This window comes from Mobula hypostoma, chromosome 2 (assembly GCF_963921235.1).
Source record: "Mobula hypostoma chromosome 2, sMobHyp1.1, whole genome shotgun sequence".
Lineage (NCBI taxonomy): Eukaryota > Metazoa > Chordata > Chondrichthyes > Myliobatiformes > Myliobatidae > Mobula > Mobula hypostoma.
In genome coordinates this window covers 53372813-53386209 of record NC_086098.1, presented here as the reverse complement: position 1 = coordinate 53386209, position 13397 = coordinate 53372813, and the positions used below count along the sequence as shown (strand labels likewise).

Here is a 13397-nt window from a genome sequence, read left to right as displayed (position 1 = left end):
AGGATAAATCAGGCGAACAAGTTCAGGAGCAGGGCTAGTTTTAGAGGAATTATCCAGCAGAGGTCAATTTGATAAGCCTGTCTGAAGGGAAAAAAAAAGAATAGCAAGCAGATGGGTTTTAAAGTGATTATCTCAAACATCCAGGAGCAGCAATTCTTGATTGGGTGAAGGGTTAACCTGACAACTTTAGGGAACCTTGACAGACAATATTGAGTCGCTGGTCAAGAAAAAGGAAACACAGATTGGATTTAAGAAATCAGGGATGTGAATCCTTTAATGACTATAAAGGGGGAAATCGGGGGGCAATGAGAAGGTATGAGATGGATCTGGTAGGTAAGGTTAATGAAAATCTCTGACGGTTCTACAGCTATATTAAAAGTACAAAGGTGGTCAGAGAGAGAGTTGGTTCCCTTAGAGATCAGCAGGACCTCCTACCTCAAGTGACAGGAGATCAGTGTTTCCAATCATCATTGTAAAGAGATAAAAGAAAGAACAGCATATGTTTTGGAGGATATTAGTATTACCAGAGAGGAAGTTTTTGCAGTTAGTGAAGTGGGCTCAGGAGTGGCAAATAGATTTCAATACAGATAAATGTGAGCTGATGTGTTTTGGAAAGTCAATCCATGGTAGGAAGTGCATAAAATATTTGTGGATGTTGCCAGGTCCAGGAGGCCTAAGTCATATGGAGAGGTTGGCCAGGCTAGATTATTATTTCTGGAACTTACAGCAATGTTTCATATTATGAGAGGCATAGTCACAGAGAGTGGCAAGTCTTTCTCCTATGGTAGGGGAGTCCCGACCATGAGCAGAGATAGTTTAGGGTGAGAGAGGAAAGATTTAAAAAGGGCCTAAAGTTGGTAAGTATACAGAATGAGCTGCCAGATGAAGTAGTTGAGACAATAGTATCATTTAAGCTACATCTGAATAGATACATGCAGGGGCAGGCTTAGACAGATATGGACTGAATGAAGGAACTTGGGAGTAGCTTGGAGGGAACAATGGTCAGCCCCGAAGGACCTATATCCATGCTGTATTGCTCTATGGCCCTATGACATTCCCATTCATAGATTAAAAACTACAAAGGACCAAGCACTGATCTCTGCGGTATACCTGCCTTCTGTTCACTAGACTTTCAAAAAAAAAGGCTAATTTTTATTAGATTCCAATTAAGTGGAAATTTCCCAGGATTTAGTGAATTTTGGAAAATAACACTTAGTTGAACATGCTACAAATTTCTTTAGTACCTGATCACTTGTCAGATTATAGCTCCAACAATATGCTCAGTACCACTTCCCTGGCTATTGCAGCAAAGTGTCTCATGGTAAAAATTGTGTACATACAGAACAATTTATTTCCATCAGAGTATGGATTTAATATCTGACCACATTAAAAAAGGACCTGCTTTTAGCCAATAACTCTTAAAGAGATGATTGAAAATGCTATTATAAATTATATAACAAATGCAATACACATTCAAAAAAGATAATATAGGATTAAGGATATCGGACTGAAGAATCTGTTTTATATTGTATTTAAAATATACATATCTGACACCTTCATGTATTCACCTCAACTTACCTTATATTTATCTGCTTCACTTTTGGACTGCAAGAAATGTTTACTCATTTCTTGTGTTAAAATTGACACTGGGTTATCCACCTGTACAAAAAATATACATATATTAACTATTATAACCTATTCTGTGTTTCATTGTCTAATTTCTCAGACAACATTATTAGTCTTGAACTACTACAACATAATTATAACCTATTGCAAAATGCATGTTCAAAATTCAATATCGTACATTGTCATTTGACAGTACACACGTGTAAAGGAGAACAAAATGATTGTTACTCCAGATCGATGCAGCATTAAAAAAACACTCAACATAAAGAATACAATAAAAATACATACCTAAGATTAGCTTATGTACATTGTATGTACATAGAGAGGCTAGAAATGGGAGTTTCTGTACTTAAGGTGACTCTGACAGGAAATGAGAAAGTTGTGGTGGTGGGTGGGTTAATGTGTGTTGCTGTTGATCAGCCTGATAACTTGTGTAAGTAATTGTTTTTGAGCAACACACACAAAATGCTGCCAGGCCTTCTGAGTTCATCGAGCATTTTGTGTGTGTTGCTCTGATTTCCAGCATCGACAGACTTTTTCTTGTTTGTAATTGCTTTTGAGTCTAATAGTCCTGGCATGGATGCTGCATAGTCTCTTCCTTAATGGGAATGGGGCAAACAATGCATAAGGAGGGAAGGCGAAATCCATTACGATATTGCTGGCCTTTTTCTGGTATCTTTCTGTATAGACATCTTTGATGGTGGTGGGTACATTGGTCCAATGAAGCATTGGGCAGTTTTAACTACCAACTGCAGACCCCTCCTCTCCGCCGCAGCGTAGCTTCCATACCAAATGATGATGCAGTATGTTAGGGTGCACTCAACTAAGCACCTGCAGAAGGCCATGAGTACTGATGTACATAGTCCAGCTCTTTGAGCCTCCTCATAAAGTACTGTAGGGGTTTTGGTGAGCTTTCTTGACCGTGGCGAACGTGTTCTGCGACCATGACATGTTGTGCGAGATGGGAAATCCTAGGAATTTGAAACTGCTTGCAGTTTCCACCGCTGTGCCAATGATTTGAAGAAGGGTGCAAGTTTTCCTGAGGTCGATAACCATCTCCTTTGTCTTGCTGACATTGAGGAACAGGTAAGTTGTCTGGCACAAGCTGCATGTTGTAGCTGAAGTGATCACCCAGCAGAACCCTGCTCCATTCACAAGGATATTTCTTAGTTTTTATCTCTAGATGCTTTAAAATATGAACTTGAATTTTAATTCTTAAAATTCATTGATTGGTACTATTTCAAACTAACTACTGAAATCTTTGCTGTGATAGACTGAAGAGAGGCATTAAAAGAATCAAACTGGCATCGTGCCATCTTCTGTTTGGTTCTAGTTAGAGAACAGTAGAGAAACTTTAGATCTATACCTACACTATACGATGCCATAAGAAGATTGTGAAAACCTGTATGCAAACTACAGAAAAATACAAGGAGTACAAAATAGGGAAATTGGAGAATGTCAATTACGTCATCAATAGGGCAGTGCAAAAAAATGAAGCTAAGGAGAAAGGATGCTGGATCTGCTTCTTCAAAAAGAGTCAGTGGGCCGTGCGTCAGTCACAGAATATTTGGAGAATTATGGTCTAAATCAGGCTTAGAATGGCCATGGAGATAGACAAATTACAATTAAGCATACGACGGGTGATTGATAAGTTCGTGGTCTAAGGTAGAAGGAGTCAATTTTAGAAAACCTAGCACATTTATTTTTCCTACACTTACAAACTTAGTCCAGCGGTCGTGGAGCATACGGATCCGTTCTTTGTAGAAGTCAGCATCTTGGACCTCCAGAGGTGATTGATAAATTTGTGGCCTAAAGTAGAAGGAGATGAGGAGAAATTTCAAACTTTCTGCATAATCACTCAAAGAGAGTTGAACTACACATGCACATAACGAGAGCTGTATAACTCATCCCCTTCTACTTTAGGCCACAAACTTATCAATCACCTCTGCTGTGGACCACCTGGAGGTCCAAGATGCTCTCGTTACATGCACGTGCAGTTCAACGCTGAGTGATAATGCAGAAAGTTTGAAATTAATAACTAATCTCCTTCTACCATAGGCCATGAACTTATCAATCACCCCAGCTGTGGAGCACTTCTACAAAGAAGGGATCCATATGCTCCACGACTGCTGGACTAACTGCGTACATTTAGGAGGGGACTATGTAGAAAAATAAATGTGCTATGTTTTCTGAAATTGACTCCTTCTACCTTAGGCCATGAACTTATCAATCACCTTTCGTAAAAGTACTTATTATTAGAAGGAACAGCTTAAGTCAAAATAGCATGAAGTCTAGATGCACTAGGATTAGATTTTTAAAAAAACACATGAACAATGGATGGCTTAAAAAGAGAAACTGCTTCCACATCATGAGAGCTACAGGAAAGTCGTCCACAGCCACAGCTTCCTGGATGTCTCAAGAAACAAATGCAACTTTTTAATAATGCAGTGGAAACATGAGATACACAGAAAGAATGAAAGAACAGCTTAATGATAATGTACCAAAGAAACTTGAAAGTCTTTTATAAACCTAAGCAAGATTAGCCAAAGACTAAACCAGTTAGCAACAAAGAAATGAATCCTCTTATGGGTAGAGAGAAAGGCTGAGGTACCACAGATCACCTTCAGTAAGAATGCTGGCAGTGTCAAAGCAAAGGAGGAGAAATAGCACTATCGAGAATCATAAAGACACATACAAGTTAACAGCCCTTGAAGCAAAATAATCACTGTGCTTAGACAAAAGATGAGATGACAAAAGATGAATTTATGCTGGGTTTTGCTCTAACATTCTCATTCCTCTATTTACACTCTTCCAAACAGATCATCTTGGAGAAGTTTGCATCTCCTATACAAGTTTATCACAGACTTCTCCCTTGTTCTTTCCGCCCCACCCCAATTTTGTGCTTTTGACAAAGGACAAAAGTCTTTCAGGTTCCCCAGTACATTATCGTTCAGCTATTCTTGAACTCTTTTTGTTCTTTCTGTATACTTCTTAGGTTTCCACTGTAATACAAACCTTGCAATCATAGAAACATAGAAAACTACAGCACATTACAGGCCATTTGGCCCACAATGTTGTGCCAAACACGTAACCTGCGCTAAAGACTGCCTGGGATTCCCCTACCGTATAGCCCTTTATTTTTCTAAGCTCCATATCCCCACCTAAAAGACCCTATTGTATCCACCTCTGCCATCTTCACCGGCAGTGCATTCCATGTACCCACCACATCTTACCTGTCATCCCCCTCGTACCTACTTCCAAACTATGCTCCCTCATGTTAGCCATTTCAGCCCTGGGACAAAAGCCTCTGGCTATCCACTGGATCAATGCCTCACATCATCTTATACACCTCTATCAGGTCATTTCTCAGCCTCCGTCACTTTAAGGAGAAAAGGCTAATTTCACTCAACCTATTCTCATAAGGCATGCTTTCCAATCCAGGCAACATTCTTGTAAATCTCCTCTGCACTCTCTCTACAGTATTCACATCCTTCCTGAAACGAGGTGACCAGAAATGAACACAGTACTCCAACTGGGGTCTAACTAAGGCCTTATATAACTATAACATTACCTCATGGCTCTTGAACTCAATCCCATGGTTGATGAAGGTCATTACACCATACACCTTCTTAAAAACACTGTCAACCCCAGCAGCAGCTTTGAATGTCCTATGGACACGGACCCCAAAATCTCGCTGATCCTCCACAACTGCCAAGAGTCTTACCATTAATATTATATTGTCTTCAAATTTGACCTACTGAAATGAACCATTTCAGACTTACCTGGGTTGAATTCCATCTGCCACTGCTCAGCTCAGTTCTACATCCTATAAATGTCCCGCTGTAACCTCTGACAACCCTCCACACTATCCACACTATCCACAACACCCCCAACTTTTGTGTCATCAGCAAACTCACAAACCCACCCTTCTACTTCCTCATCCAGGTCATTTATAAAAAACAAACAAAAAAAAAAAATCACAAAGAGCAGGAGGTCTCAAAACAGATTCTGCAGAACTCCACTGGTCACCGACCTCCATGCAGAATATTAAACATCTACAACCACCATTTGCCTTCTGTGGGCAAGCCAATTCTGGATCCACAAGGCAAGTTCTCCTTGGATCCCATGCCTCATTAATGAGTTTCGCTTGGGGAATCTTATCAAGTGCCTTACTGAAATCCATATACACTACATTCACTGCTCCACCTTCATCAATGAGTTTTGTTACATCCTCAAAGAATTCAATTAGGTTCATAAGGCATGACCTGCCCTTGACAAAGCCATGCTGACTATCCCTAATCAGATCATGTCTCTCCAAATGCTCACGAGTCTTGCCTCCCAGGATCTTCTCCAACAACTTGCCCACCAATGAAGTCAGACTCACTGGACTATAATTTCCTGGGTTACCTCTACTCCATTTCTTGAACAAGGGAGCAACGTTTGCAACCCTCCAATCCTGTGATACTTCTCCCGTCCTTATTGACGATGCAAAGATCATCTCCAGAGGCTCAGCAATCTCCTGTCTCGCTTCCCACAGTAGCCTGGGATATATCTTGTCCAGTCCCGGCGACTTATCTAACTTAATACCTTTCAAAAGTTTCTTTCTTAATGTCTATACACTCAAGTGTCTCAGTCATCCCCCATTATTGCCTATGTCCTTTTCGCTGGTGAATACTGAAGCAAAGTATTCATTAATTACCTCCGCTACCTCCTCCGGCTCCAAGCACATTTCCACTCTTGATCCTGACTGGCCCTTTTCTCACACAGCTGATCCTCTTGCTCTTCACATACTTGTAGAATACCTTGGGGTTTTCCTTAATCCTGTTCATCAAGGCCTTCTCACGGCCCCTTCTAGCTCTCCTAATTTCATTCTTAAGCCTCTTCCTGGCACCCTTGTAATTTTCCAGAGCCCTAACAGTACCTAGTTTCTTGAACCTTTCATAAGGTTTTCTTTTCTTTTTAACTAGATTTTCTAGATCCTTTGTACACCATGTTTTTTTTTTTCCCTACCTCAAGAGAACATACCTTTCCCTCCCTCAAGGGAATATACCTATGCAGAATACCATACAAATGTTCCCTGAACATTTACCACGTCTGCTGTGCACATCCCTGAGAACATCTGCTCCCAACTTATGTTCCTAAGTTCCTGCCTAATAGGATCATATTTCCCCCTACCCCAATTAAATATTTTCCAAATTGTTTGCTCCCATCCCTCTCTAGCACTATGGTAAAGGAGATAGAATTGTGATCACTACCTCCAAAATGCTCTCTCACCGAGAGACCTAACAACTGACCAGGTTCATTTCCCAATACTAGGTCAAGTACCCCTCCTCTAGTTAGCTTATCTACATATTACATCAGGAAACCTTCCTGAACACACCTAGCAAACTCTACCCCAACTAAATCCCTTGCTCTAAGGAGATGCCAGTCAATATTAGGAAAGGTAAAATCACCATCACAACAACCCTATTATTATTGCACCATTCCAGAATCTGCCTCCCTATCAGCTCCTCAATGTTTCTGTTGCTACTGGGGGTCTATTAAAAAAAAACACACATTACACTTATTGCCCTCTTCCTGTTTCTGACTTCTACCAACACTAACTCAGTAGACAATCCCTCCATGACTACCTCCTTTTCTACAGCCGCGATTAGCAGTGCCACTCCCCTACCTCTTTTGCCTGCACTGAACAATGGGCAACCAAGACCAAATCTTCTAACCTGCTTCTTTGAGTTCAAGACTAATGCTCCTACTCTCACTGCTGGCCTACTCCCAACAATGGCCACCCCACTTGCCCCTTCTATTTACTTTACGGTGCTCTGCCCCCAACACTGATTGGACTTCTGGTATGTCCAAACGCTTGTGAAGCTCTCCTCTTATGCTAGCTTCGTCGACCTGCGAGTAACCTCTTCAAAGTACTCTGCTCCCAACACTGACTGGATCTCTGGAATTTGTTTCTTAGTACTGCACTCTTCCATGTTCTTTCGGATTTTTATCCCCAGTTCTCATGAAAGATCTTTGATCTGAAACATCAATTCTATTACCCTCTATTCTATGTAAAATACAGTAGCACTCCAAGGAAATATGGCATTCAGACCTTATGATGTACACATACTGCTTGGTATGCTAACCATCTCCACATCTTCCTTTTCTATTTTCTTAGAATGAGACAGATCAAGGAAGATTGGAGTTGAAAATTGTGATTCTAGAAGAGTTGGACATAGCAGCAATAGACTGATCCGCTGTATTTTATTGATCTGAAAGAACTCCGCAGTCAAGAAACAGACAGAATTGCTGAGGCTATATAGCTGATGCTTTAAAATGTATTACAACAAAACATCATGGACCAACAAAATTAAACTGAACAAATCAAGTTCAATCAACATTCAAACTATACAGATACAACTGAACGAGACAGGGTTGCTCTGCAGCTAAAGTGAAAAACATTCAAAATAGCAAGTAACATAACTCAAAATAGCAAGCAAAGAAGCATATCCACAGGAGGAAAAAGAAACATATATATAGTCCAAGACCCTAGGTGACAATGTCCGGCAACTGAGGGTACAGTCTCCCGGCAGTGTGCAGGCATATGCCTGTTATTCCACTTCTTGTATACGGGAGGGCAACACTGACAGGAGAGGCCAGGCCTCAGACGAGTGCTGAAGCCATGCTGTGATGCTTCCGCGTCTTCTCACCTGGTCTGCAGCAGCAGGCAAGTTCGAGGCCTAAGGCCTAGTCCTCACCACAACCGAGGCTACACAGCTCCCATGTCGTCTGTTCCTCCACCAGACAAGGGTAACAGGCATGCAGCACTTACATCATCACTTTTCAACAGAGCCTAGCGACCGCAAGTCAAACGTCCAAGACAATTTCCCACTGTTATACTGCACTGACTTCGAGGCTTCCGAGTAGCAACGCGGTCTGCAGCCAGGTCAGCTCTTCATACACAAACTGCGAACCCAAACCAGCTCCTCCGACGCCCTGACCGGCCCCACCATCAACACCAGTCCAGCTACTCCGATCAATAAGCAGCTCACTTATGGAGTAACCCTGCAGCACTCAAAGATCTTGGAGCAAAATTGTCTTTGGATCGTAAAAAAGCAAATATTATGAACTAAAATAGCACCATTGTTTGTATAGAAAGTAACAAAATTAAAGGGTCTACAGCAATATGGATGCTCAAATGGCTATGGGTCAATTAACAGCATATTAGCAATCAGCTGCTTTAAGAATGTAGAATACAGTAGCACTTCCAAGGAAATGTGTTATTCAGACCACTGCTTTTTATGATTCATACTTAGTACAAATTTCAACATTTCAAATACTAGAATGATATAAAATTTGACAATGTAGAAAACAGGAAGAAAATTATGCAAGACAAATGAAATGGACCCACACATAATAGATCAAAAAGGATGAAGTAACACATTTTGACATTAAGTATCAGATAGTTGAATACAAACAACACATAATTGGAGTGCCAAAACAGATGACCTTGAGAGAGACATCTAAACCCTTGAAGGTGAAAAGAACATGAAAGGCAGCATACCTGCCGGAAGAGCATACGGAAGTTGTGCTAAACTAAATACAAATACCTGAACATCTATGGATGCTGGAAATCGAAAGCAACACACACAGAAAGCTGGAGGAGCAAATGCCTTAGCTGGGATAGGTTATTTAGTTCCGGGCATATTTTCTGAAGGATACCAAAATCCTGGAGAAGATGTTTACCAGAGTTACACCATGGATAAAGAAATTATGTGAAGCTACAGACTGCACTCTTTAGAGCAGCTGGTGATGGAAGGGGATTTTGATGCAAGTACTCAACATGATAAATGAATTTAATAAGGTACATCAAAGGTAAAACTATTTAAAGTGGGAAATGACAAAGATTCTCTTAGACACCATCCCTGACCACCCACCAAAAGGTAAACAGCAAACGTTGGGTGATTTACGTCACTTCTTGATAGAGTAGTGCAAGTTCAGAAATAATGATCAAACTGCAAAGTGATCAGTTTGACAGAAAAGTGTAATTAATTTAGTAAACTCTACCAGAGATCTGACAGTTACAAAACGTGATGTTGCCTCATTCTGTTATTCAAAGACAAAAGTACTTCAGTAGGCAAGTGGCAAAAACTAATTGCAAATAAATTACTAAATGTAGAATCACAGGCTAACACTCTATAAACTGAACAGTTAAGAGGTTCAAAACACTTTGACTTGAGACACAAATTTTCAGGCAGCTGAGATTCCAATCTTTCTAGCAATTTCTTAGACTGTATACACCTTTCTCCCCCTACCTACTCCCCCACCCTCCACACCCACAAGCCACATTCCAGACTCCATTCCTCTCTCTTAGTTTTAGGGCCAAACCAACATTCCTAATTTCATAAAGGTGTTTTGAAAACAGCTTGCCTCCACTTAATTCTTACTTTCCGTTTGATTAGATCAGACTATTTTTTTTTATCATATGCATGAAGTTGCAATGAATTTCCTCTTGGGCTAACCAAATCTTCTCAGAAAATACATACACTCATGTGTTATCTTGATCAATGCATGAAGACTGCAGTTCAGTTTCAACAACTTTATTTTGTCTGAGATTAAATTTAGGTTCATGGAACTATAATAAACCTTGGTGCAACTGCACTAGGGGACTATCTTCAATTTGGATGTAGGGAGTACAGCAAACATTGAATAAACTGCTTCCAGACAGCAGGCTTGCCATATCAGGTGAGACTGAAAGTCCTTGAGCCAATCCAGTGGTACACCACTGGACATAGGTTTCCAGTAACAAAAACAAATGTCCATTTACATTCTCTGTCTCATAATACCAATTTGCCATGGGCCCCAAGCTTTTGAACCAACTACCCCTCCTATTTCTTATGTCCATACCCATATCACAAGATTAAAAGAAGCTATTCCAACAGATCAGGTTTTATGGACACAGGATTTATTAGGTAAAACAAATGTGCACAGATCTGGTCACCACATGAGATTTGTCACCAGAATGAGATTGGACTGAAGAGGAGACAGAGGAGATTCACTTGGATATTGCATTTCAGCTATGATGAGGGAACACATAGGCTTAATTTACTTTCCTTGGCAAGCTCGTATGGATAGGTTCTTGGTGATCAGCGTAGACCTGGTGGGCTGAAATGCCTGCTAACGACCAACTTCATGAGTAACAGTCTTCCTACACCATGTAATCATACCGCAATCTCTAGTATGTACTGTTATAGCTTTTCATCTTCAATACTGAATGCTATATATAATGCAGCCTTTACTGTATTGGTACAGTGATAGTTTATATCCAAAAGTAATAGGCACATTTGAGACTGCAAAATATGCAAATCACATCATTTCTTGCAAGCTGTCTCACAGCTTCTAATTTGCTAAAAGCATATTAATTTGGTGCAATGTGAATAAAATGTTAAAAGACAATAGGCAAGATGTGACAAAAATTTGTCAAGTTTGAATGGAACCATTCTTCAATTCAGTTGGGACAATAATTAACCATAGCAGGAAACGGCATATCTGTGATATATTCTCCCACATTTTCCAGATGACTGGAGGTGCTTTGTCCTTACAATTTGTGAAAACTAAAATTGAATTAGCTCCTCACATCCAGTGCACCCATTTCACATACAGAATCCTCTTGCCCAATAATGAAATGGATCCAAAATAATCCTCCAGTATATTAAAAACATCCCACACAACTTCAAGATGCTAACAATTTGTTCCCGATAGAATCACAGAGGCTAAAGTTGAGCTGAAAAGGAAAACTTTAAAAGTAGAAAGAGAGAGATATTGGCCAAAAATACTGAAAACTCAGGTTCAGATAGCACTTGTGGAAAGAGAATGTTTGGATCAAAAACACTTCACCAGAAAACATTAGTTTTAAGTTGCAGAAAAGGAAGAGGAGAATGGTCCAAAAATGAATAGCTCTGCTATGATAGTGCAAGCTTTTTTTGGGTAAACCATGAGGGCAAAGAAGACAGAGACAACAGGAAACAAACAAACTTGAAAGCTACAGAAAGCAGTGCTTTCTGCAGGTCAGACTATGCTAAGTGAGGACAAGTTACACTGTAAAGAGCAAAACAGCATATAGGTACAGAGAATTCCCTATTCCATTCCCACTGTAGCTTCCTGCACTGCTCTGACAAGGCCCTAACAAAAGCTTGCAGTGCATCTCATCTTCCATCTGGGCACAATGCAGCTACCTGGATTCAATATCAAACCTACAGCTACAAACCACTTGTTTTCTCTGCTTATATCAAAATTAGCCAGTACTCAGAAGTCATTCAACTTTGATAATGACTCACATTTTTCTCATAGCCTGACCTGCTGGGAATTTCCCTGCTAAACCTAGTAATTCCCTACCTAAAAATCAGTTAATCTCAACAGTTAATGCTCATAGCAGCACTGGTATCCTATCAGCAGTGTTCAGTTTGGTCTATCCACTCCTCTGCAATTGAAAATCAACTTGTCTTCCCCTATTTCCAGTTGTGATGAAGGGTCTTTCATCTGAAACTCTGACTATTTTCACAGATGCTGCCTGACATCCAGAGTATTTTCAGGACTTGGTTCTCCTTTCAGATTTTCAGCATTTGTAGTTTTTTTTCCACTTTCATTGACAGAGCTTATCACTAAGTTGCTAAAAGACATACCCAAAAAGAACAAGACCCCTCTCATGCCTGCTCTGTAATTTAAAGTTCAAAGTAAATTGATAATTAAAGTACAAATATGCCACCATATACAACATAAGATTAATTTTCTTGTGGGCATACTCAATAAATCCATAGAATAATAACTATAATAGAATCAATGAAAAGCTGCCCAAATTGTGCATTCGACCGGAGTGCAGAAGACAACAAACTGTGCAAATACAAAAGGAAATAATATAAATAAATAAGCAATGAATATCAAGAACATAAGATGAAGAGCCCTTGAAAATGAGTCCATTGGTTGTGGGGACATTTCAATGTTGGGTTAAGTGAAGTTGGATGAAGCTATCCCCTTTGGTTCAAAGGCCTGATGGATGAAGAGTAGTAACTGATGCTGAATCTGGTGGTATGAGTCCTGAGGCTCCTGTACCTTCCTCCTGATAGCAACAGCAAGAAGACAGCACTTTGTGGGCGGTAGGGGTCCCTAATGATGGATGCTGCTTTCCTGCAACACAGATGTGCTCAGTGATTGGCAGGACTTCACCTGTGATGGACTAAGCCATATACACTACTTTTTGTAGGTTCTCCATTCAAAAACATTGGCATTTCCATACTAGAATGTGACACAGCCAGTCAAAAGACCCTCCATTACACATCTATAGAAGTTTGTCAAAGTTCTAGACATCATTTTGAATTTCCGTAAACTCCTAAGAAAGCAGAGGCACTGCCATGCTTCCTTCATATTTTCATTTATATATATTGGGCCCAGGGCAGGTCCTCCAAAATAAAAACAGAGGAATTTAAAGTTGCTGACCCGCTTCACCTATGATTTTCGGGTGAGGACTGGCTAACAGACCCCTGGTTACCCTGTCCTGAAGTTATTTCAAACTCCCTCCTATATGCTAACTCATCAACACCTTTGATTTGACCTTTGACAGTGGTGTCATCCGAAAACTTAAAGTAAACATTTCACAAAACAAACAATACCGGATATCACATCGGAACACAAGAAATTCTAAAAATTATCATAATCTTAGTAACAAAAAAAGTACACTTTGGCAAGTATAGTTTTCATTTAACACATATTGTCATCTTCATGTAAAAAGA

General features: G+C 40.1%; 1 protein-coding gene across 3 annotated transcripts in view; it reads right to left on the bottom strand.

The window, feature by feature from the left end:
* si:dkey-119f1.1 (Structural maintenance of chromosomes protein 6-like) overlaps positions 1-13397 on the bottom strand; it is an 80692-nt gene that overhangs the window by 38366 nt on the left and 28929 nt on the right. For all 3 annotated transcript variants that reach the window (XM_063037232.1, XM_063037212.1, XM_063037222.1), the window contains one exon: positions 1579-1659. In XM_063037232.1, coding sequence (XP_062893302.1) covers positions 1579-1659 — 81 coding nt within the window. The remainder of the gene's footprint in view (positions 1-1578; positions 1660-13397) is intronic.